Source organism: Simochromis diagramma, unplaced genomic scaffold, assembly GCF_900408965.1.
Source record: "Simochromis diagramma unplaced genomic scaffold, fSimDia1.1 OVJJ01000802.1, whole genome shotgun sequence".
Taxonomy (NCBI): domain Eukaryota; kingdom Metazoa; phylum Chordata; class Actinopteri; order Cichliformes; family Cichlidae; genus Simochromis; species Simochromis diagramma.
Genome location: NW_024387492.1, coordinates 24,570,416 through 24,595,746, shown reverse-complemented (window position 1 = coordinate 24,595,746; position 25,331 = coordinate 24,570,416). Strand labels below are relative to the sequence as shown.

At 44.5% G+C, this 25,331-nt stretch overlaps 1 protein-coding gene across 3 annotated transcripts in view; it reads left to right on the top strand.

Moving 5' to 3' along the window:
- The window catches only part of kif26aa (kinesin family member 26Aa), a 65,768-nt gene that overhangs the window by 10,999 nt on the left and 29,438 nt on the right, over positions 1 to 25,331 (top strand). For 2 of the 3 annotated variants that reach the window (XM_040018369.1, XM_040018370.1), the window contains exons 3-5: positions 3,330 to 3,767; positions 10,345 to 10,475; positions 22,457 to 22,649. In XM_040018369.1, coding sequence (XP_039874303.1) covers positions 3,330 to 3,767; positions 10,345 to 10,475; positions 22,457 to 22,649 — 762 coding nt within the window. Of the gene's footprint in view, positions 1 to 3,329; positions 3,768 to 10,344; positions 10,476 to 19,078; positions 20,889 to 22,456; positions 22,650 to 25,331 lie in introns of those variants that run through there. The other variant, XM_040018371.1, reaches the window with a different exon arrangement.

The window sequence follows — 25,331 nt, the reverse complement described above, 5'->3', positions numbered from 1 at the left end:
TTGAGTGAGCTCACCTCAGCACATCTTCTCAATTCCAACACCTTCAACACCTCCACCTCCAACACCACTTCCAACACCTCCACCTCAGCTTCAGAGCAGGTATTACTCTTGAATGGATTTCATGCATCATATTTAAAACGTTGATATCCTTTGTGAGCATGCAGCCACAGCTGTGACTGACCACAGTGAGAAAAGGAAGTGACATCAGCACAGGGCCAGCTGCAGATGCAGGGTCCCAGCTCGTGGGACAGCCCTCTGTCATGTGTGTGAATAAAAAGAGATTTAAAGAGAGGCGCCAGCTGCTCTCAAACTGAGACTGCACTCAGCGTGGAAGTAGCTTCGGGATCAGACTGCACGACCTGGACTATCCAGGGAACCGGGGTCAGCTGGTCCAGGGAACCAGGGTCAGCTTGTCCAGGGAACTGGGATTGGTCTGTCAGTCTGTTTGCAAGTGTGTCGGCTTTTCGTGTGTGTGATGAGCGGTAAGGTGTCAGCAGGTAGAAAAGGTTTGATAGTTTGACGTTACAAAGAGTTTGAGCTCCAGATGAGTTCAGTGATGATGTCATGATTGAAGCTCCACCTACAGCTCCTGCTGTGCGTGTTTTAGTCAGGTGGGTTCATGAGGTTCTGCTCGGTGTCTGTTTGCAATGATCTTGTTCACCTTGAGCTGTGCATCTCCTGGACATGGTCACATTACGTGAAAGCTTCTAACTGGATGATCTTTTTAATCATTTTAGGAAGTTGCTTTTTGATGAGAAATGTTAATTTCATATTTTTCCCCATTTTACCTCATCTGGCTCTCTCCATCTGTCAGCCTTCTCTGTTACTTCCTCTATCTCATGGCTCGTATTAGGCTGTAAAAGTTCAGAAGTTGTTCTTGTTGATGAGGTTTTTTTTAACTGAAATCCTGCCAGCTGCTCTGCAGCAGCAGATGGGAGAGGTCAGAGGTCAGAGAGACTGTCAGAGAGATTTGTTTGTGTCGGAGCAGCTGGTTTCTGAAAGTGACTCCAGAGAGAGGCTCTTTATTTGGGACAAAGAGAGAAATTTCTTCACGTGAACATGAACACAGTTCAACTCCTACATGGAGCTTGCCGCAGCAGCCAGCAGGACAAACGGCTGCAGGGCCGAGGAAACGTGCACGTTTGATTTTGGGGTGAAGCTCTTCAGCTCGGGCTGTTGGGCTGCAGCTGTCTGATTGGTCATGTGAAGTTATTCCAATCATGCAGGGCGCCAACCTCCATTGATGATCAGTGACTCGAGTCAACGGGAGGTCATACCCTGACACACCAACTGTAAATCTGAGGCTGACAGCTGTGTATGTGTGTGTGTGAGTGAGTGTGTGTTTGTCTGTGTGTGTGAGAGTGTGCATGTGTGTGCATATGAGCATGTATTCGTATCTTCGTGGGGACCAAAAATTGGAAGTTTACTATACTACACACTTATGGGGACCTAAATCCCCATCCCCACAAGTTTGAAGACATTTTTGAGACTCTTTTGAGACTTCTGGTTTTAGTGTCAGGGTTACAGTTAGATTATGGTTAGGTTTAGGACAGTGGTTCTCAAACTTTTCACAATGAGTACAACCTCTTAAAATATATGGCTCTTGAAGTACGACCCTTATGACCAACATTAAAGTACAGTAGAATAGGCCTATTTAACACCACATACAGTTTACACGAGACAATTTTTTTTTTTATATGAATGTTACTTATTTTAACTGTCATAAACAGGATGTGACATGTAATAATAATAACAACTGTACTGCATTAAAACATTTGCAACAGGTGGAATCTTGGAGTGATGACCTGATGAAACCTAGTTGCGGGCCCAAACAAGGATGTTGTGTTTTTAACATGTTTTAATGCTATTTAATCTGAACAAGCCCCTAAAACAGTCAGTGATAACCGACGGCCTTTTTCAGTTTTTATCATCACTATTCATTTTCAAGCTCAGTTTTTAAAACCTTACGATGTAACTACAGCTCAGCAGTATTATTATATTGCAGTACATTATATTGCAGTTGTTCTCCTGACATTTGTTCCTAACCATCGGGAACCCTCACTGAGTGGAAAAAAAGTTAGCGTTCATCCTCCAGCTTCACTGTGTTTATATTATGCTAACATAGCTGTGTCACTAGCCACCACATAGCACATCATTATATACCAGCTAGCCCAACATCGGTAACCCTACAGACACCACTGCTGTTTAGTTTTCTGTCTTCATTTATGGTACATTTTAATTTTTGCTGTGGCGGTTAAGCTGCCGGATTTTTGGCATCACGACCCTACTTCATGGTTCGTGCACGTTGAAACTCAGTTTGCTCTTCGTGGCATTTCAGCCGACGACACAAAATACCATCATGTGGTGGCCTTGCTGGATCCGCTGTCCACCCGCCGTGTGATGACCCTCCTCCGGGATCCCCCCACCCAAGGGAAATACACCGCTCTCAAGGCGCTGCTGCTGTGGCGCTACTCTCTCTCTGATGCAGAGTGGCCGACAAACTCCTCTCTCTCTCTGGCCTGGGTGATGGTACCGCACTCAAGCTTATGGAGGGCACGCTGTCCTTGCTAGGAACAGATGACGGCGGATTCCTCTTCACTCACGTCTTCCTACGATAGGTGCCAATGCGAGCTGGCCTCCCCAACTACCTGCTGCTGGCTGCGAAGGATTACCACTCACTTGCAGAAGAAGCGGATCGCATTCTCCTGGCTACCGGGAGCTTTGGCATCAAGGCGATAGTTCCGATTCACTGGCGGCATCTCCCGCGGCCCTACCAATTCTCCCGCCAGCGCTCCGTAGCGGCCACGACCGCTGGCGATAAGGAAGGGCTACTCTTTATAGAGGACTCACGCTCAGTGACACGTTTTCTGGTTGACTCCGCCTCCCGGAAAAGCCTCGGGAACTCTCGTGTCGTCTTTGCATACCTCCACAATAGTATATTATTTAATCTTTAAAAAAAATTGAGATTTTCCGCATAGCACCAGAGACAGCCTGTGTGCCGTACCACTCTTTGAGAAAGACTGGTTTAGGGTAAGCGGTTAGGGAAAAGCAAAATGTCAATTAGATGTCCCCACAAGATATGAATACCGGACGTGTGTGTGTGTGTGTGTGTGTAGGTTTTCCAAGCTTGCTGCTCTGACAGTTTTTGGTTGTTGATTCATGTTGTCGTCCAGCTGTACCAGCAGTGAGCTAACGAACTTATTTCGAGATTATTTCTGCCAGCTTTAATTCTTCATGGTCCTCAGCTGTGTCAGTAACTGGATTTTGGTGTTCCTGTTATTTTGTCCAACCTTCCACATGACTGTCCTCTCTCTCTTCACCTCTTCCAGGACCTGGCCTATGCCTCCTTCCTCTTTAATAAGCTCCAGCGTCTCCAGTTGCCTCGCCGTGTTCGCCATACTTCTATCGAAGCCCACTGTGATGTATGCGGTGCCTCCTTCCAGCAACTGAGGCAACTCGCTCTGCAGCGGGCTCTGGGCATCAGCAGGGAGATGGCACCACGCCCTGCCACTCCCAGCACTGCCCCAATCTCAGAGAGCAGCTGGGTCTGCAACGAGCTGCCAGTGAAGCAGCAGAGGTGGAAGCACGAGGAGCAGCAGCAGGAGGGAGGAGCCCCGTGGAGATCGAGCATAGTGCAGAGCACCTACCTCGGTGGGGGCGGAGCTAAAGGGTTCGCCACAGTAACGCCCCTTCCCCTGAACCCAGCTCAGAACCTGGAGGGGGTGTGGAGGGTCTCCTGCTGCACACCTGAGCTCCGACACAGTGCGGTAAGCACCCTATTTAGCTAGTTGTTCAGGAGAACCACAGAGGTCAAGGGTCAGGGGTCACCTGGGTCAGGATTGTATTTTCTCCAAACGTGCGCTCTCTGCCTTTTATTCTGTTACACACAAACAGTTACAGTACACACAAGCACCACCCTAAACCCCCCCTATGGTTCTAAAAGATAAGGTACTATGTGTACACGTGTAAGCACGTGTGTGTATGTGTGTGTGTATATGCATGTGCGAGAATGTGTGCGTGTGTATACATGTGAGTGTGTGTGTTTGTGTTTGGGGGTGCATTTGTGTGACCTCCTGCCCACAAAAGGGTCATAAAAGCAGGAAGCTTACTAAACAAGAAAACAGAACCCTCACATAGGATGTCTCATAATAAAACACTATAGCCTCCCCCACCGTTCAACAGGCTGGGCAAGTCAACAGGAACAAAAGAATGTCATTGATCCTATAGTTTGTAGGGAACGCCAGGACTGACATAATGAATTAATTAAATAGACCATTAAATAATTAATTAAAATGAGAAATAATTAATTAAATAAATATTTATGACACATTTAATTAATTATTGACATATTTAATTTATTAATGACACATTAAATTAATTATTGACTGTTTTAATTAATTAATAACACATTTAAATAATTATTGACAGTTTTAATTAATTATTTACCGATTTATTTATTTAATTCATTATGGCACTATTGACCCCTTCATGTCTCACTTTGAAATAATTTTATCTGTCAGCCTCACCCATCAAACTAAGTGGGCGGGGTTGCCACTGCAGCTTCTCTAACATTTGATTGGTTGCTGTGCAAAGTAAGTCAAGACAGGTCGATCCTAGATAATCGATTGCTTGTGTGGACTTGGGGAAGCCAGGTATCCCAGAATGCATTTCAAATTATAGGCAGTAATGGTGGTGGTGTAAAGTGCAATTTTATCTGTCAGCCTCACCCATCAAACTCAGGGGGCGGGGTTAACGCTGATCGAGTCAAAACCATTGCTTTGGCCTGGTGGCCATTGTTTCTAGCACACACAACAACCGGCATGTGGAAGCTAACAGAACTGAACTTTGAAAAACCCTGTTTGTGTGTCACCAAATACCGTTTTAATATTTTTTTAGCCGAGAATGTAGTGGTTTAATCTTTATGTGTCTGGTCGGTTTGTCAAGATACAGCCTCTTTGCAAAAGTGCTTCGATGATTTCGGAGATGTCTGCCCAGTCTCACGGCAAAGCGTGGGATAGACCCGCTCGCCTCGCAAGCAATCCCACCGACAAAGCGCAGGCCCCGGTACACAGCTGTAGTAACCCCCGCTGACTCCTTTTACTGAGGTTATATTTATCGGTGTTTTATTTCCTGATGTTCTTATGTGTCCTACGTGTTTCAGTCACCAATTCTGAATTATAACTAACATTAAAAACATGTTTAAGGAGGAGAGAGAGCAAATAAATCTGTTTAACATCTGATCTTTGGGTTTTTGTTCAGTAATCAGCGTGACCTGTGTATAAACGCATAAAAGAGATAACGTTGGTGTTTCCGTCATGTAGTAACTGCTGGCTTTAACTGTACAAAGGTTGTTCGACACTATGAAACACATACAGACTTCATGATGTTTGGCTAATATTTTTATTGTGAATATTAATCATGAGGGTAAACGGCCCTGTACACCACGCAGCGAGGTCAGCATATCCACGATATCCTCAGCTCCATGAGTTAACACAGAGTTTCCCAGCTGACTATCTAACTGCCAACTATTCCAGAGACGTGAAAATATACAGCATAAAGAAAAGTGTAAGAGACTCAGCAGCAGATTAGAATAACAGTTATACATTTAATAAATCACCAAATGAATCCAAGAAACGAGCAAACCTGTTCCGACAATTTGAGTTTGTATTCCCTCAGCTGCAGACTCGCTGCTGTTTAAATGTTTGAAAAGGAAGATTAGATATAAAAAACGTCAAACATAGACTCAGTCTGCCTTCACATTTGATATGAGGCCAGCACGTATAGTGGCTGTGTCCTGTTTTAAGATCATATATGTAAAATTGTTGTCTGACCTCCGTCGATCCAGCCGCTCAGAGTCCGTGGTTACCATGGTTACTGCATAAGCAGCTATAATGTTAACAGCTGGCACTGAGGAAACCTACCGGCAGCATGGGTGTTTATGTTTTTCATTGCAAAAGAACTGTCTGAATGGTTAACTGAAGTTAACTTGGATAAATTATAGTTAAGGAGTATCACAGATAACGCCTACGTGAGCTGTGCGACTGTTCACCACTACACTGAAATCAGCAGGCTATTACTGAAATACACGTGCTATATCATAAACTATGATATAAATGGGGAGGTCCTATTAACATGTTTAGTTTTAAAGGACACCTTCCTGCCTTTAGTCTCCTTCATGAGCAGTATTAGTTTTCTTCTAACATCCAGAAGTCTGCACGATGTGTTTCATAGTTTGTAACAAGCCTTTGACAGGTAAACATAACATGACCGAAAAGCAAAAAAAAAAAAAAAAGAGAGAGAGAGAGTGTTGACATAAGAAGAGAAAATGCTCTCAATTATGGAGACAGGCAAATGGTTCATTTATGTTTGATGTGTGTTTATTCCTCCCTAAATATCGTCGGTGAAGTTTGCCATGCACGTCAGATTTTCCTGCGCATTTTTATACCTCTGCCAACAGAGAGAGAGAGAAAATCACATTCTAACAGACAGCTGGTGCTTAGAATACAGTTGAATAACTATTAAAAAACAGATGATATAATATTTCTGTCCAGGTTGCAGACTTCATGATGAACATGCTGTTGCAAACCCTGCTCCTCTCGGTGGAAATGCGCCTTCTCTTTCCTCTTTGTATAAAAACATTTTAAAAGTCAGTTTAATCTCAAAATTCACTGTTAAATCCAAAACACACCAGATAAAGAAAAGCGAATAGTTCAGTCTAACACATGTGCCAGTGAACCATTAAACGTCTGTGAAACTATGCAGTTATGAAACGTAACTTTAACCTCAGCCAAACCGATTTGCTCAGTTGTAAATAAAACAGCGAAGTAAACGTGACCCGACAGACAGAACCTGAGTGAATGAAGTCCAGCGTTTAACTACTGAGAGCTAAAACTCAGCTGAGGTTTCAAAGCTGTGTGCCGGTGATTGGACATCAGCCGCTGATGAAGCTGGTTTGCCTATAAAGTGCTCTGTAAGGAAACAAGCTCCAGCAGCTCTGCGCTCGGGGAAAACACTATATTTACTTATCTTGTGCAGAAAAATGCGCTGACATTGCTTTATATCGAGCACCGGCTGCCCAGTTAAACTGTGACTATCACCAGGTAACGTAGGCGTGTTTCTTGAATTAGCAGCAGGTGTTAAACAGCTGACAGATGAGGAGGAGGATGCATGCAGGTAAACTGAGGGTCTGTTGAGCTGATCGCTGGTTTCGTGAGAAAAATGTCAGCTCGTTCTTTATGTTACAGAAGCACAGAGACACAAGACCAGGCGGAAAGAGACGATCGTTCGGTGAAAATGAGAATCTGCGAATGCAACATGTGGAACACGGAGAGTGGAATATGTAAACAAACCGGTTAACGTAACCCCCTGGGTGCATTCTGCATGCTAATTGTTAGCAGAGCTAGTGAAATCTCTGAAAACATCTGAGCACTTTTGCAAACATGTTCTATGTTGACAACCTGACCAGCCATACAGCGCGACATTCGCGGCTAAAACACTGTTAAAAGTGTAGTTGGTGACAGAAAAACGCGGTATTTTAAAACTACACCACCACCATTGCTGCCTGTGATTTGATCTGCATTCTGGGATACCTGGCTGCCCCAAGTCTACACAAGCAATCGATTATCTAGGATCGACCTGTTTTGACTTACTTTGCACGGCAACCAATCAAATGTTAAAGAAGCTGCATGGGCAGCGTTAACCCCGCCCCCTGAGTTTGATGGGTGAGGCTGACAGATAAAATTATTTCAAGATGAGAGCCAGGCGCCAGGACTGCCAAAATGAAATAAATAAATATATCATTAAATAATTAATTAAATGTGTCAATAATTAATTAAATGTGTCAATAATTAATTAAAATGTGAAATACATAAATAATTAATTAAATATGTCAATAATTAATTAATAATTAATTAATTACATGTGTCATAACTATTTATTTAATTAATTAATTCCAATTTTAATTAATTATTGACACATTTAATTAATTATTTAATGGTGTATTTAATTAATTCATTATGGCAGTCCTGGCGTTCCATAGGGGGTCAACTGTGCCAAAATGAATTACTTAAATACACCATTAAATAATTATTTAAATGTGGCAATAATTAATTAAAATGTTAAATAAATAAATAATTAATTAAATGTTGCAATAATTAATTAATTCAATGCATCAAAAATATATATTTAATTAATTATTTCCCATTTGAATTAATTATTTACAATTTTAATTAATTATTGCCACATTAAATTAATTATTTAATGGTGTATTTAATTAATTCATTATGGCAGTCCTGGCATTTCATAAGTTTCAACTAAGACTTACAAATTTAAGTAACACAATGACGACATTTAACAATTTGACTCCAACACTGCACATGATTCTAATGCAGCTGTAAAGTCAGTCAGGCTACAACTCTTTGTGTGTGTGTGTGTCAGCTGCAGTTATAACAGACTGAAATTTCCAGTTTCTCCGGTGTTCCCAACCTTCAGCAGCAACCTTTGGAAAAAGACAAAGTTAGTCTCAGGTGTTTGATGGAGAAGTTGTGACAGCGTGATGACGGCAGCGGGACTAAAAACTCTCAAAACGCTGTAGGAAGCCAGGTCTTCATCATGTGCCTCATTATTTGCCATCAGCATGCTGAGTTTAATCGTGGCAGCCTCTGATCCTCCACCAGCTCCGTTTTACTCCTTCTCCTACAGCAGTGATGTGATCGTTCTGAGATTCACGATTCGCCGAGGTTGTCATCATCCACGGGGATACGTCCTCACAGTCCCACAGATGACACAATGCACCTCCTCAGACCTGGATTGTTTGTTTCATGGATTCTTGTATAATAACTCAGACAATCATATTCAGGATTATCTCAGCTCCATGATTGGCATTCAGACTTACGCCTGGGCAGGAGTAAACATGGCTGCCGATCACAGTGTGGAGAGGTTGTGATGATGTCATGTCCTTGACACTGCATTTCAGTGGCTGCTTTTCAGCCGGTGTTATTTAATAGACCAGGCTTTTATTGTGAAAGGGTGAACATTGACTTGGTGACGCAGAGAAAGAGAAACACAGTCAGAGCTGAGGTGAAGATGATGAAAACGAGTGTCACATGATTTTATGGATTTATCCTGCTCAGCCACATACACACCTGAACACACAACATGCCTCAGAGCCAGTCATATCCCACAGGTCAAAGGTCAAGTTCAGCACAGTTACAATAATTCACTCATTCACCTTCACACAGGTGTGACATGATGACAGTGATGACATAAGCAGAAGGTGAAAGGTCACAGAGCATGTTTTCTTTGCTCTGATGTTTCTTTGCTCTGATGTTTTAAACCTTCGCCGTGTCTGTTCCTCTTCCAAACTTGGATGGAAACCATCACTGCACAGCCATGAGGCGGTAATCGCAGCGTGTTCTGTGGCCCTCGTGTTTGATTGGTCTCACTCAGGATGGCGTTTTGGCGCTGGCTCATCCCGTTGCCGGCTCTCTGTGTAATCCTGTTAGCCAGCCGAGCGTGTTGCAGTCATACAGCTGAAGAGTGGATCTGCCCCAGTGTGCCACTTCCTGTAACTGCAGTAATTCACCCTTTAACTAGGCCACGGATCTGAGGCCAGAGACAGGAGCTGTGCTACTACAGCTGCAAATAGCTGGATGTTTCTGAGATCACACTCATGTGTGGCTCCATTATCCTGGAATGAAAGCACAAAAGGACACAACAAGCTGCTCTGTATGATGAAATGTAATTATAGCAGCAGACCAGCTGACCAGTCATTAGCCCAGTAGGACTAGCCATTAGCCACGGTGAACCGGAAAAAGCCTTCAGTGGTTGAAGCAGCCATGTTTGAGCAGAACAGGAAGTCTGGATGGCAACGATCAGGCTAACGACCTGAGGTAATTAACTAATGATCTCCTCGTCCAGAGCTTCCTCCTCCTGCTGCTGATGAAGCCAGGAGCTAACGGCGCTCATCTGCAATTTCTGATAAATAAAGAGCGTTGGGGGAAGTCTGACCTCTGAATAAAAATAATACTGGGATATCAGCATTATTTACTATAAATATTATACTGCTACAAAAAATATATTTAAACATAAATATCAAAGTCTGAGTACAGATGTTTCTCTAAAGATGCAGCATTGACGGCGTCTGACGGCATCGGGATCCTCTGTGAGTTGGTGTCAGTCTGAAGGAGACTGCCTGCTTTTATTAATTATGTAAATTATGAAAAATGTGATGAGTTTTATTAAAAAATAAATGATTTAAGAACAGAACAAACATCAAAAGGAGACTTCAGGTGATGCTGGATTTCATGTTTTGGCTTAAGACCTGATATTTGTTTCATCTGTCAGGGTCTGACTGCAGATGGAGGTCATCTGACCATGACGGGTACAGCCCAGAACGTTCCCGTTAAACCAGCAGCCCACAGCGTCAGCACCCAAACCAGCCAGCCGCCGTCTGCCGCTGCCGCCTTCTTGATCAGGTCAGTGAATGCAACACGACAGAGAGACGTAAAGCAGCACATGCTGCACATAGATCAGTGTGGCTAACCAATACTAACGTGCTTTAGACCTGCATTCTGGCCAGCAGGGGGCGACTCCTGTGGTCTGACTGGATGAAGTCTGTGAGCTCAGTGCAGGGGCAGATCTAGAGAAATTTTCTTAGGCTGGCATGAGGGTGGCAAAGAAATCAAATGGGGTGGCAAAATCAAAGCCTCCCCCCCCCCCAACACATATGCAGGTGGTTACATATGGTTAAAATGATTCAAATCCAGTAAGTATACATGTTTTTCATATAAATATAGTCTATAACTTAATTATTGTCTGTAGCCCACATAATTACACACTTTAGTTACATAAACCATGTGAGTTTTGATGTTATGTACTGTATAGCCTGTATAATAAATAAATATGTAGCCCAACAAGTATAAAATCCAGAAAGCTACACAACATGGGGCGGTTCATTTACAAACAGTCTAAAAGTCTAACTTGAGTTTCACACTGTTTTTTGTTAGAAGACAATCACATTATTACAGCTTAAATTACTCAAAATGTCAGAAATCTGCACTGTCATGAACAAAAATTTAAATCTAATTTTTCATGATCAACTGAATTTAGTTGTTTTTTTCACTGACATACTGCATTAGTACTACTATTACTATTAATAGTACTATTACTGATCTGAAATCACACAAAGAACTTAAATCCTAGTAGTATTTTTTACTGTAAAAAAAACCCCACAGACATGTTGAGTAAATTTTTATAACTTGAAATGCAAATATAAATTGTACATTTTCTAAACATATACAACTATTTATCTAACCCTAACCTGCCGTTTTTTTCATTTTGTACAACCATTTAAAAATATTACTAAAACTAAAATGAGAGAACAATCAGGTGTTGCAATAAGATGCCCCGCAAATGATGTGTGCCAGTAAAAAAAAAGTTTGTCCACCAAAAGACAGAGGAGAACAGCACAGGGATAAACCTGCAGGCCTGACAACAGGATGTGTATCACTCTGCTGGTTTTCTACTTAGTGACAGTGTTTACATTGCAAATGTGCCTTAGTGACATTCATTAGTGACCTCACTGACACACAAAACAAAACGACTACACAACAGAACAGCTACACAAGACAACACAACACACTAAGTAAACACTCCACACTAAACTTCACAAATCTCCCACATCTAAAAACTCTCTCTCTCTCTCTCTCTCTCTTACTCGCTCGCTCTGTCTCGCTGCCGTTACCGTCACTCCCAAAACTCTCCCCTCTTCCTAAACAACCAAATCCCACATGTTGACTTTTTTTTTTAAATTGGTCGACATGGTACATTTTTCCACCGATAGGAAAGAGGTGGCTTTTTTTTCCCCTTTCTTTATTGTTTTTGCGCTGTCCTTAGAAAACGCTTAAAACACACACACACAAATACGTGATGACAGTATTTAGAAAAAAGCGTGGCTTATATATATTATCATAACTCTGGATTTACTGGCCTGTAATTAAAATGTAAAAACTTTGAAGTCCTAACTTTCAATGTGGGCTGAAATAGAGACTCAGCTTGGCTGCAGCTTGTTGCTATGTCAGCTTAAACTAGTCATATGATTTGGAGGTGCAGCGTGGACCACAGAGGGTTAATAACACTCACCTTCCTTCCATTTCCAGCATCCAACCACCTGAGTAAAATCCGAAATTCCCATGGTGTTGTTCAAAATGTGCTCTGGCACAATCATAAGCATCACTTGCTACTGAAAACAAGAAAAAAGACGTTCCTGCTATGGGCTGAACCATTTGTTAATGGTGCAGGGGGGGAACAGTATCCAATATATTCAGTTTTAGCATTTATATTCACTGTTGACTGTAACTATGATAAAAATTGTTAATGCTATCTTATTTTAATAAACAACACAGTCATATGCAAAACTGGGGTGGCACTTCGGGTGGCAAGGGATCATTTTAGGGTGGCACTTGCCACCCACATGCCACCCTTCTAGATCCGCCCCTGGCTCAGTGAGTCATAATAATAATAATAATAATGGATTGGATTTATATAGCGCTTTTCAAGGCACCCAAAGCGCTTTACAATGCCACTATTCATTCACTCTCACATTCACACACTGGTGGAGGCAAGCTACGGTTGTAGCCACAGCTGCCCTGGGGCAGACTGACAGAAGCGAGGCTGCCATATCGCGCCATCGGCCCCTCTGGCCAACACCAGTAGGCAAGTAGGGTAAAGTGTCTTGCCCAAGGACACAACGACCAGGACAGAGAGCCCGGGGATCGAATCATCACGACTCTCTGTATGTAAACTGTACGAAATAAACATTACAGCCAGTGTAGCTCAGACTGTAACGATAAAACATGCTCACGCTTCTGTTAATTCACAGAAAACCTGGGTCACTGTGGACAAACCAAAACACTGCTTTATGAGGGAGGTCCTTATCGGCAGGGAAAACTGTGAATCTTATGAAGCTCTCTGGGCTTCAGTTGTGTTTGTCCTGTGAGGGAAGCTCATACAGCAGAACCTCATGTGTGGATTCACACGGAGATGCTGCTGCTGTAGTAACGTCTCCCTCAGGGATCAATGAAAGTGCTCCAGATTCAGATTCTCTCCTTGCAGAATCTAATTGGCAGCTTTTCCTCCTGTCCAAGCTGTCAGAGGTGGTGTTCGGGATCAGGGGGGCTTTGACTTCGTCTGTCTGCTCGAATCTGGTATTCTGACCCATTCTGGATGTTGAGGGTCACAGAGGGAATGGAGGCGGTGTGTCCTCCTGTTCGGACACACAAATGATCTGAAATGTTTTCTAGCCGGCTGTTCAGGGCGCGAACAAAACACTGTCAGAGTGTTTTATTTGTGTTTGTGTTTATTACATACATCCAATCAAAAACGTAGCTATGTTAATGCGGGGATCCCCTCCAACTGTCGACTCCTCGCCGTCTGCTGGTACGACACCTGAGCCTCCGGCTGCTCTCCCCACTCGCTGTTTGCTCACTGCTGCTGCTCAGTCACAGCTGTAGGCTTAGCTCAGCCCGATGCAGCACCTTTACAGTGGTCAGGGCCACCTGATGATGCTGTGCTGTGAGGAGGTGCTGTCGGAGGTGATGGAGACGCTGTGGACACGGGCCGAAGGTTCGGACCGGCGTTGAGCCTGGAGCACAGAGCAGAGCCACACCTCCTGCAGCTTAGACTCACAGTGAAACCCCAAAATAAAGTGAGGATTAGACCTGCTCCCACTATTAGAGTCAAGTTCCCCAAAGTGGATTTCTGGCTCGCGGCCCAAGCTTTTTTTATCGACTTCCTGTCCAGAACAGAGCCTCTCCCAAACCGCTCAGACCCAACAGAGCCGCAGCGCTGCATCAGAGTCTGCCCGGAGAAGGACTGCTGGTTAACTGGCTCCAGTGTCAGTGAAACCCAATCACAGCTGCTGCTGACTTTGAGAAAGTCAGTGAACATGGAGCACAAACCTCTGCTGCTCTCTGTGCAGGGAGAGCCTCGTGAAGACATTCGTGAGTCACAGCGCAGATAGGTAGAGCTTGTGGTTTAACCAGTGACAGGTCACCTGACGCTGCACGCTGGACAGTTTAAACTTCTCTCCACCTCGACGACGGTGACCTGTCCAGGTCCTCTTTGCTAGTGTGCAGACCTGCCTTTAACACCTGTGGGACTCCAGACCTGAAGAGTCGCAAGTACAGCCAGAATTCCTGCAGTCATTGAAGTAAACATCTTCCACTTAGGTTAGATTCTGTTATCATGTGTCACGGCGATGGATGGCCGGTACTGAATAGGACTCAGGTGCAGAAACCCAGAGCGGAGACAGTAGATGATTTAACAGTTTATTACGGTTAAGTGCAAAGGGGGAAAAAAAGGAAACGTGGCAAAGACAGAAAATGACGAGACGTGGAGTCTTGGTGTGGCGTGCCCAGGGGAACGTGGCTAGGGCGAGGGAACGAGGCCTGAGAAGCGGAACGGAGCTGAGTGGGGAACAGTCACACTGAGGGAAGAGGATATAGGAGTTAGGCAGGTAGTGAAGGCAGCTCAGAAGTGGCCAGTATAAGAGCAGCAATTCTTACTTGCAGTTAGGGACCTGGAGTGTTTGAGAGGGGGGTGATGAAGATCCAGGGGAGGCTGAGTGGCGTGGAAAGGCTGACCTGAGATCCGGGGCTCCAGATGGAGTGTGATGGCAGGAGGGCAGGCAGGTGAGGCACAGAGGGATTTCCAGAATGATCACTAGGTATCCCGAGTCCAGAGGTGGAGTGTGAGCCAGGGTGGGTACAGCAACTGTAGTACAAAAGAGTCTTTGTTAGTAAGATAAATCACAGCGAGAATTTGAAGCACAAGACCTGTTACCAACATGGGTTGACGACGAACTGGCAGTGGGTGAACATCGATGTGTGGTTTAAATCCCCCTGGCTTGATTGCCTGCAATAGGCTCCAGGTGAGCAGGAGCTGGAGTTGGCCCTGCCCAGGGGCGGATCCCAGGTCAGTTCAGGAGCCTAATGGAAACTCCAGCCACCCACCGTAGACCATGACATCATGTCCTGTTGGAGGGAATCAGCAGTAACACAGTCCTCAGACACTCTGAGACACGGATCAGCCTTTGATATATGGATCGTCTCAGGCTTTTATTTCATAGCTCAGCATGTTTGTGAGGAGGACACTCTTTACTCAGTAACTAAGGCAGCTGAGCCGACCGTGCTGCAGACATGAGTGCGACGGAGGGTTGGTACCTGCTGCTGCCCACCCCAGGACTTCCTGTCCAGACCGCCTCACAGTTTCCTGTCTCATGCCGAAGAATTACCCTTGTGTAACCTCATGTAATCATGAATGTGAAACTGAAAGAAACAGAAGGTGATGATTTCCAGATTTCATAATTTATTATCAACAGAGCTTATAAAACATGTCAAATGTCTAAATTGAGAAACCGTTTGACATGTTTTAAATGTTTCACAGTGCAGCAGCTGCTCTCAGCTCACAGACTGATGTTGAAGACAATGACACTGCCCTCAGATTGAAAATGAGTTCATATTTGATTAAAGATCATATTTTCTGCATTCTACTGTCAATAAACTTTATGAACATCCTGACATTTTGCAGGTTCAACATGTGTCCCATCACATGTTGAACTGTATGAAACAAACAGCGGTTCAGCGGTTCGCATGGAGTGCACGAGACTGTCCACAGTCCATCCTGATTGTGCCAATTTCATTCCCGTTAAAGTCGTCGCTGTCACAACTGTTTGTGATTCTGTGACGGTTGAGCACAAAAGCTCTGCCCACTGTTGTCCCTGTTCCTGCAGCAGATAAAAGACAGAAACCTCAGTTTTCTCTGGAGCATCTTCCAAATGAGCCACTGCTGCACCTCTCTGGGTTTAAGCCTCAGAGTTTATCTCTCACTGTCAGACAGTCGGACTTCAGCGGCCTGGAGTGCGGGGCGTATGGCAGGAAGATAAAAGCTGGTGGTGCAGAGGTGGAGCTGCTGACGGCTGTCCAGGATAACAAGGGCCGAGATGATGTTTGGAGCGGCACTCTGAGGAGAAGCTGGACCGAAGGAGCTTGCACCCACACACTGACAGCAGGGCCCAGGGTCTGACAAACATCTGCCTCATAGGACGTCGGATCACAGAGTCATGAGATGATTCTGGAACAAAGAACATTGAGAAGGACGTCCTCGTGTTCAAACCATGTGTCAGACCGAAGGTGGTACCAGGATCACAACGATAATAAAACCATAAGACACCTGTTTATGTTAGAATAAAGCCTAAAGTTTGCATTATTAGGGGCGTGGCCTCTGTGACTGACAGGTGGACACAGGCTGCAGCTGCTAGCTTCACCTGAACTGGAGGTCTAGAACGTGTTTGAGCCTTTTGAGGCATTTTAATGACATCATGTGACCAAAAATATGGCTGCCACTAGGTTACTGTAGTAATAGAGTGTACAGGAATGTGGAGCTTCAGTTTTAGGGTTTTGATTGGATGTTACTGATTAGCAGTCGGGGGTGATTCATGGTCTTTCAGGTCTAAACAGAGCCACTTTGTGTTATTGTGATTGGTCAGAAGGTGATGTCAATCTAACATGCACACCTGGAGACAGACAGAGAAGATGAAACCAAACAGTCAATGATAAAAAAAAACTGTAAATATGAAGGGTGAGCAGTGGAGCCTCTGAGCTTTTAGCTCCACGCTCTCACAGACGTGGTTCTTTTAATTGTGTCTAATCGTTCAGTGAGTGAACCTAAGACCACAGCTGATCATTACCTGCCTGCAGGTTAACTGTGACAGATGGCCTTGGGCTGCTCCTATTGATTGGCGTCTGCTTCAGAGAATTGATCTGGAAATGGATCTGTGGCTCTGATACCTCTCCTCGCTCTCTGCAGCAATAACACAGCTCTCTCCAGCTCCTCCTCTGATCAATAATCATCTCTCCACTCACATGTTGCTTGTTTTCCTGGGCATGCATTCAAACGTGTCCCCAGAGAGCAGCAGCAGGTAGGAACTACAGTAAAACTGCTGTCAGGCACATTTTGGCAGGTTTGTCTGGCCTGAGATGACCTGAAGGGGAGTTATGATAAATATAATTTCAGAGCAGCTGAGCTCCTGCAGACAGCGCTGAATGAACCCGAGCTCCTCATGCTGCTTTCCTCAGCTCTGATTTGTTCACTTCTGACAGTGAACTCTGTGTACTTTCCTGCTCAGGAAACAGCCAACCAGCTTTGGACCGGAACGGTGTGTCACCACCGTTGGGCTACATTATGGAGGGTTTTTTACCCCTCTGCCATAAAATGCTGGTGTGGAGTTGCTGTCATCCCGCTGGGCAGACACATGACTTTGTGACCACGATTACTGAGGATTGTCAAACTCTTACCACATGTACATCTATGATCTACCAGGAGGCTGAGGGGAGCACTCCTTTCCCATAGAGAAGGGTCGAAAGGAGGGAACTGAGGTCTTCCAGGCATGTCCTAGCAGGAGGAGGCCAGGGGCAGAGCCAGGACACGCTCCAGAGATTACATCTCTCTGATGGTTACATACCCACAATCCTTCACTCTCATCGTCGCTTTTTTTTCCATGTCATACTCTGCAAGCTACACATTTTACCTGCAAATGAAGAGTTCCAGTGTGTCTGCACAGGTGTTCGTTCATAAAGCTGGAACAAGCCTCGTGCACGTGTGCATAACATTGTGATGAGATTTGATGAGAAAGAGTTTTAGTGCACACACACACACACACACACACACACACACACAAGCCCATTCAGCCATCTTAGCGAGGACCTTCATTGACATAATGGTTTCCCTAGCCCTTTAATTAACCATTAAAAATCAATGCCTAACCATAACCCTTACCCTAAACTTAACCATAACCTAATTGTAACCCTGACACTAAAACCACATTTTGAGCCTCAAAAAGGCCTTCAAACTTGTGAGGACCGGCGTGTGTGTCCTCACAAGTGACTGTTGGTTCTCACAATTATAGTAGAATGCAGATTTCGGTCCTCACAAAGATGGCCAGACAGGAACACACACACACACACACAAACTCATTTTCATACGATATTGAGGACATCTCATTGACATTTTACTTTCCCTAGTTACTTACCCTAACCATCAAAAATGAATGCCTTAGGCCTGACACTAAAACTACATTTTGAGCCTCAAAAATGCCATCAAACTCGTGGCGACACTCACTTTGTCCCATAAGTATAGTAGCATGCCAATTTTATGTCCTCACAATGATGTCTAAACATGTACACACACACACACACATTCTGCCTATGTGCACAGAAGCAGTGATGGACAACTGGACATCCCATTCACATTAAACTGAAAGGTTTTTTTTTCCTTTGTCCTTAAAAAAACCATTTACTTTTTTATTAATTATTGAAATAGATTAATTTGTGTTGATTGATCAGTGATTGCAGCTCACAGACTGAAGTCTCCTGTTTGCTCTCCTTCAGTCAGTCTGTGGTTTCATATCAGTGACCCAGCCTGCAGGTTCTCAGAGAGGTTACACCACACACACTCACACGAACACATACACACATGCTGAGTGTCTTTGAAGTCCAGCAGTGGGGGTGTCTGTCATCTCATGAAGTATTCATGTAGCATATCAAGTGTGTGTGTGTATGTGTGCGTGTGGTGGGGTGAACAGTGGTTTCACAGCTGCTGTGTGTCGACACACCGAGAAGGCAGGGCAGTGAAAAGAGAGAGAGGGGGTGAGCGAGGAGAGTGAGGGAAGGTGAGGTGAGCAAGGCAGACGGACCCACGGACGGAGGGAGGGGAGGAAGAGGAAGGAGGGAGGCTGGAGCTTTGCCAGTGTTTCCCAGCAACAACGGCAGGGAGAGGCAGGAATCCTCCCGCTCTCATTCACTCGTTTATTTCCACCTCTTGTTTCAGTCCTTTATTCCTCCTCTGCTGATGCCACTTCCTTTCATCCCTCTCTCTCTCTCCTGGAGTTAGAGGAGGAGGAGGGAGGTGGGAGGGGTGGAGAGGAGCGGCATTGCGATACTGCAGGAACAGACTGAGGAGCTACAGGAGAGAAGAGAGAGGAGATGAGCAGGAGAGGTGGGAGAAGGAGGGAAGAAAAGAAAGGAGGCGAAATTAAAGAAGTGGAGCTTTGAAAAGGAAGAAATAAGGTGAGAGTAGGAGAGGAGAGATGACGAGAGGAGAGAGGAGGAGAGGTGGAAATAATGAAGAAGGAAAGGTAAAAGAAGAAGGAGAGGAAAGTGAGAGTGTGGAGAATGAGTTGCTGCAGGGTCAGAAAGATGGAAGAATGATTCAGTACGAGGAAAGAGTGGAAGGAAGGAAAGCCGGCTGAGGCTCTTCATTTGGGACCAAGTGAGGCGAGTTCTACAGATTGGCTGCAGGGCGTGAGGACGGAGGGAAGGATGGAGGGATGCACAGCTTTGTGGAGTACACACCATCGCAGGCGGATTGATAACAATCATAAAATAAAGTGAACTCATCCTCCAGGAGTCTCTGCAGAACTTTGCTCCAACCAATATGAAAATGTCCCGTGATCAGATTTGCACTTCCTGTCTGAAACACGGAAAGATGGATTTGGAGTTTAGCCATATGGAACAAACTGAGAGAAACGTGTTGAGATGCCGAGGTGCTGGTTTACAGATGAATACTGTCAGATATTTTTGGATGAATCTCAGCAGTTAGATGTATTTTTGATCAGGAACTCGGCACATGTTGTTGGACTTTAGTGAGAAAAACTCTGATCACCTTAACATCACTCAGCAGAGGATGATTGGATTGATGACAGCGAGACGGGGTTGGGAGAGATTGAGGATATGTTTGGACCTGTGAAGGGAGCAAAGACAGAAGGATGTTCATTCACGCGTGAAATGAATGTGATGTGAGTTATTGCTTTAATGGGAACAATCATGAAATACCTGAAGCGGTTTTTTGGTTTCCTGTCTTATTTTTGATTGAAGGACAGACTGAATCTTTATTGTTTGACAGAAGTGAGTAGGATTAATAATCTGCTGAAAGCTGAACATGGTGATAAATCTGATGTACTCAACTGAATGCTTTAGGATTAACATAAGTTTGGAATCCCTCCGCAGCACTTTGGTGGTTTTAAAGATCTTTTAGGTTCAACCCCTAAACTTCTTTATGGACTTGGTAAAAACCAGATGTTGAAAATGAAAATGAACTCGTTAAAATGTTTAATCCCTCTGAAAGGACAGACACACTGTTGATGCTGTGATTGACAAACCAAGAAACTCTGCGAGTTTAGGAAAAACCATGTTGGACATCATGTTATCATCATTGTCTGGATGCATGGACAGTGTTCTCCTGTTTCAAAAGTAAAATGATTCTCGCTTTAAAGAGGAGGTTTATTGGAGTTCAAGGGGGATGGAAAGTCAAACTGGTGGATGAAAAGCCATTTTGTTGGGAGCATGAAAATGAAGAGAAACCTTGGAGAAACCTTCTCCGGACTTTGAGGCACCTGTTCTACCTGTAGAGTTTACGAAACACTACACTCGTGGATGTTTACAGCTGAATGCAGAAGGACAACAAAAGAAGAACCTTAAGTGCTTTAAAAGAGGACACATCTGGATAAACATCTGGGTAAACCTGAGACAGTGAAAATGGACTATATGGATATGGACCACCATGAGCGTTTTTCCTTGATCAGCTGAGTGTCCGCCGATCATGGGTAGATTTCTGGGTGCGCTTGGTTTGACACTGGATCTATTTTCTGGAGAAGGCTTCATAGGTCAGCCTCGATGATGCGGCCCGGGTGTCCCTCCTTTACAGCTGTGGTTTTAACACTTTGTTTGAATAGATCTGGGTCTTTACAATGGTGAATGAGGACGAGAAGAAGCTTGGTCCCAGTTCCTCTTTAAGATCAAGAAGTTTGAGCAGATAATGGATTGGAAGGAACTGTGAGTAATAATAATAGTGATTTTTAAATCCTATTTCATCTCAGTCCAGCTTCATGTTTGAGGTACTGACAGTTCTGTGGAAGGCAAAAGCCGAGAGCAGTGGAGAGGCGTGCTCGCGGTGATAAATGAAGTCCAGATGTAATTGATACTGTAGACGTGTGAAGCATAGAGTGTAAAATAACAGCTTCAACGAGTCTCTGATGTCTCTTCAGTTTCTCCTTCAGGGGCTGTTAAACATATTTCACCCTTTGTCCAATCTATTGCGGTTGCTCACCTGTGGAGTCAGACATCCACTCAGAGAAGATGGAGTCATCCCTAACCCTGTGACATCACTGAAACACCATCATTCAAGCTAACACGTGAAATTGTGTAAATGTAGATCACATGTCTCAGATCACGGGTGGGTGTGGATGGTGATGGTGTCAGAGCATCAGCACATCTGCATTAGCATTAAAAAGTCCTTTAAAGAAGTGTGTCAGCCGCAGAAGGACGTAACCGCCATCAATGCGGATGAGTTCCTGTTAGGTGACGTGCACAGAGAATGTCGGTTATGCCGAGGGTTAGCACAGGTTAATACGTACCTGGTTAAACACAATGATCAGGCTGTGGCTCTCCCACAGTGCGTAAACAGATAAACTGTGTTCAGGTTTACCTGAGCAGATGTGTGGACGATCTGCACCCTCTATGGCGGTATCTTCATCACCATGTTTGCCGAGCTTCACATTTTCTTCGTGAAGTAACCGAATGTTAAGCATGCTTTAATGACTCTGAGCGACGGAGCAAGTTCATTAGCATCCTAATGCTGAGCCTAGAGAGAGCTGCATGACTGGGATCAAATAAAATAATCAGAGTAGGGTTTTTTTGTACTTACTTTGAATTTTCTTGAGGTGAAAATTGGGGGTGAGAGAGGTTTGAAATGTAAAAACAACTTTAGAGCAAAAGCATCAATTCGATAAGATAATCAGTTGACCTGTGTGACCGCCAGCTGTGGTCTCTGCAGTGGGGAACAACCCAAGACCAAAACACAGGTGCCTTCCTTGTGGCCCTGGTCGCTGGTGGCTCTGCTTTCGCAGAGTGCTTTGCTCTCTTGTTGTGATGCAGCGCCGCAGTTTGATGGGAGCGGGACGTTTTTCATCCTCTTTCTTTCTCTGCATGTACTGCTGTATCTATCTCCATCTATCTCCAACCCACCAGGAGATGCTGCTGCTCCACCCTCGGACACACACGGTCACACACAGACACACACACACACACACAGACACTCTCTCTCTCTCTCTCTCTCTGGTAAATGTGACGTTGGCAGTGAGTCCTGCCGGTGGTTGGAGGCAATAATGAGTATAGTATCTGTCTGGGAGGAGGCGCCGGGAGGAAGAGTTTGAGCCTCCTCCTCCCTTCTCTCTCTGCCTGTGTTTGACATGGACCTTAAACTCATCTCTTAATACTCAGTCTCAGATCAGCTCTTCTCTCTCTCTGATCTTATTTTATGTTTTCTTTTATTTCCTGTTAAACGATGTGTTTGGGTGCAGCTCGGTGCTCTCTGACTCTGTTTCTGTGTTTTGTGTCTTCAGGGCGGCTCACAAGCTCAGTCTGTCCCGCAGAAAGAAGTCCCCACCCGGCTCCGCCTCCCCGCCCGGCGAGTCCCCAGAACCGCTGCTTTACACCGGGGGCTTCAGCGGGGCCTTGCAGCTCTCCCCGCCTGCCGTCCCACCATGTCTCCTTCGAGCTGGGTCAAAGGTGAAGGACACGCCGGGGATGGGAAAGGTGAGATGGTGTGGTGTTAGTCTGGATCTGATGGATGTAGCTACTGGGACTTTACCTGCTCAGCTGATGGAGTTGAGCCTTGAAGTCAGCGGTGGGGGTGTAGGGGAGGGGAGGGTACCAGGTCACTGTAAGCTCTAAGGAGCTCAGAAAGAATCAACCGCACTTCTTCAGGTTTGGTGAAGATGCTTTACCTCGCTCACAGCTGACTGGTGAGCCAGGTAACTCTGGCGCACCGTTAGCTTGAAGCGTGAGCTCCTCATTTCTGTGCTCTCTCATCTCTGCTGACACAAAGAAGCACCGAACTGAGACTCGCAGACATACATGGTTCACTGACGTGTTTGAGTTTGATGACTCTCCGTCCATGTGAAGCCCTCATCATCCCCCTAAACTCTTCCTATGACTCTGAGAGTCTGCCAGCTGCTGTGACTGCAGCAGTAAGTGTGCCTGAATCCTGAAGAGGAAGCTCTCTGCTGGCATTCAGATGTCAGGTGATGCCTCCTGCAGCAGGTGGGCTCTGTGTGAGGTCCCCACAGGTCAGGGTGTGCTGCTGGCACCATGTAGGGACTCCATGTCTCCTCGCTGCAGCTCAGCTTCCTTCATCTCCATCCGCCGGCAGCTGCAGGAGCTCACATCTGCATCCTGCCAATGCAACATGTGGGCATCGGTTAATGAGGCAAGGACAGAAATGAAAGAGCATTTTAAAGGAGACGCGGTGAAGTTAGGAGGATCATACATCTCTGCTCCTGCACCTTACACTGAACTAACAGAGTCACTGCCAACACCTACAAACTACTCACAATGTAGCTCATCATTTCATCTTTCTCCTTCTTCTTTCCTTCTGATCTGAACACAAAGGTCTCATTAAGAAAACTGAAGCTGCTCGTATTCTTCTTCTTTTTCTTTAATGGTCTGCACAGCAGATCACCTGCCTCCATCTCCTCCTATCCTAGCATCCACCTCTGCATGTACTTCTTCATCCATGAGCCTTCTCTGCTACTCCATCTCCATCTTCTACCATCCCTCCTCTGCACATGCTTCTTGATTTGACTTTGTAAGAATTTAGTGACATTAGATGAACTCCTGGAAACAGGAAGAGTCAGAGGTAAGTGTTCACTCTGACTGCCGTCTCTTCTCTCGTTTGCATTCAGCGCTGCGTTCATTCCTCTGAACCTGCAGTTATTCTCTTTAATGTCTTAAAACTTCTCATCATGGCCTCTGGCTGCTCTCTGTGTGGGCGAGAGAGCCTGAGCTGGATTCTGGGTGTAAACACTTCATCGTGAGTGATATCAAACTCTGAGTTCAGACTGAGGTCAGAGCTGTTTCTGTTTGAAGCTCTGCAGTTTGAAAGCAGCCCTTCAGATTTTTGCTATTTGCTATCTTTGCTATCTATTGATACTGTACCTTTAATCAGAAAATATCACAGCGAGGATCTGACCCAGCCTGCTTCTGCAACACTGCACTGAAACATGCACTTCCTCTGACGTCCAGCAGAGGCAGCAGGAAGTCAGTGCTCACATGTTTACAGCCTGATACACAAACTGTTTGGTCTCTATAAATATGTGTCCCTCTATAACAGCTGTGTTTGAATTATTAGGGGTGTGGCCTCTCTGACTGACAAGTGACACAAGTGGTTGTAGCTGCTAGCTTCAGCTAAACTGGACCTCTGTGCTGTGTTTGTGCTATTGGAGCTTTTTGGAGCATTTTTAATGACATCATACGTCTGCACTAACAGACTGTCCAGGAAGGCGGAGCTTCAGTTTTAGGGTTTTATTTGGATGTTACTGATCAGGTGAAAGAAAAAATGAAGAAAAAATCCTGTAAAAACATTTGTGATTGAACATAAATGTGCCGAGTAGGGCTGGGTATCGTCACTGATTTCTAGAATTTCTAGAATTGATTCCGATTCACAAGGTCCCGATTTGATTTGATCCATGATTCGATTCGATTTGATTTGAATCAGGGAAATTTGCCTCAGACAGACAGAAATATTATAATTCTGATCATTTATCAGTACATATCCATATTTTTATATCTTTAAAAAGAAAACTGACATTTGTGTAAGCAGCACAACAAATGCTTTTGTGTCAAAGTAACAAAGCGAAAACACAGAAAAACATGAAGGAGAATTTCCTGACCTGTCTTTTTATAGCAGATAACCACCTTAAAAATATTCTGCAGTAAAACAAAAACAGAAGAAAACCATTAATCTACATATGAACATTACCTGATGTTGCTGAAGTGAAAGCAAAGTTACAGAGGTTTAATTAGAGACACAGCTAAGTGTTTTGCAATATCACATGATATTAAAAAGTTTACATTTCTTCAGTATTGAACAAAAGAAATGAGGCTTTCTTGTCAGAAGTCAGTTAAATTAAAAAAAAAAAAAAAACAGCGGCCAACAGCGCTGTACATAACAGTAGACTTGTGCATAATAAGCAAGCAAATAATGCAGAAAACAGAGATTTTTAGATGGGAAAGTGTTTTTGAAGTGCACTGAGAGAGAGAGAGCTGTGCATGAAGTGTCATTTTACCGTGGTGGAAGCAAAACAGCAAAAGAAAGAATTCATGACGATGTTTATGTGAAGCGAAATGTGAAGTGAAATGTGAAGCGTAGTTTGGATCTTCTTTTGCTGCTGGTTCAGTCAAATTTGGTTGGAGAGAGACATAGCCTACAGCTTAATA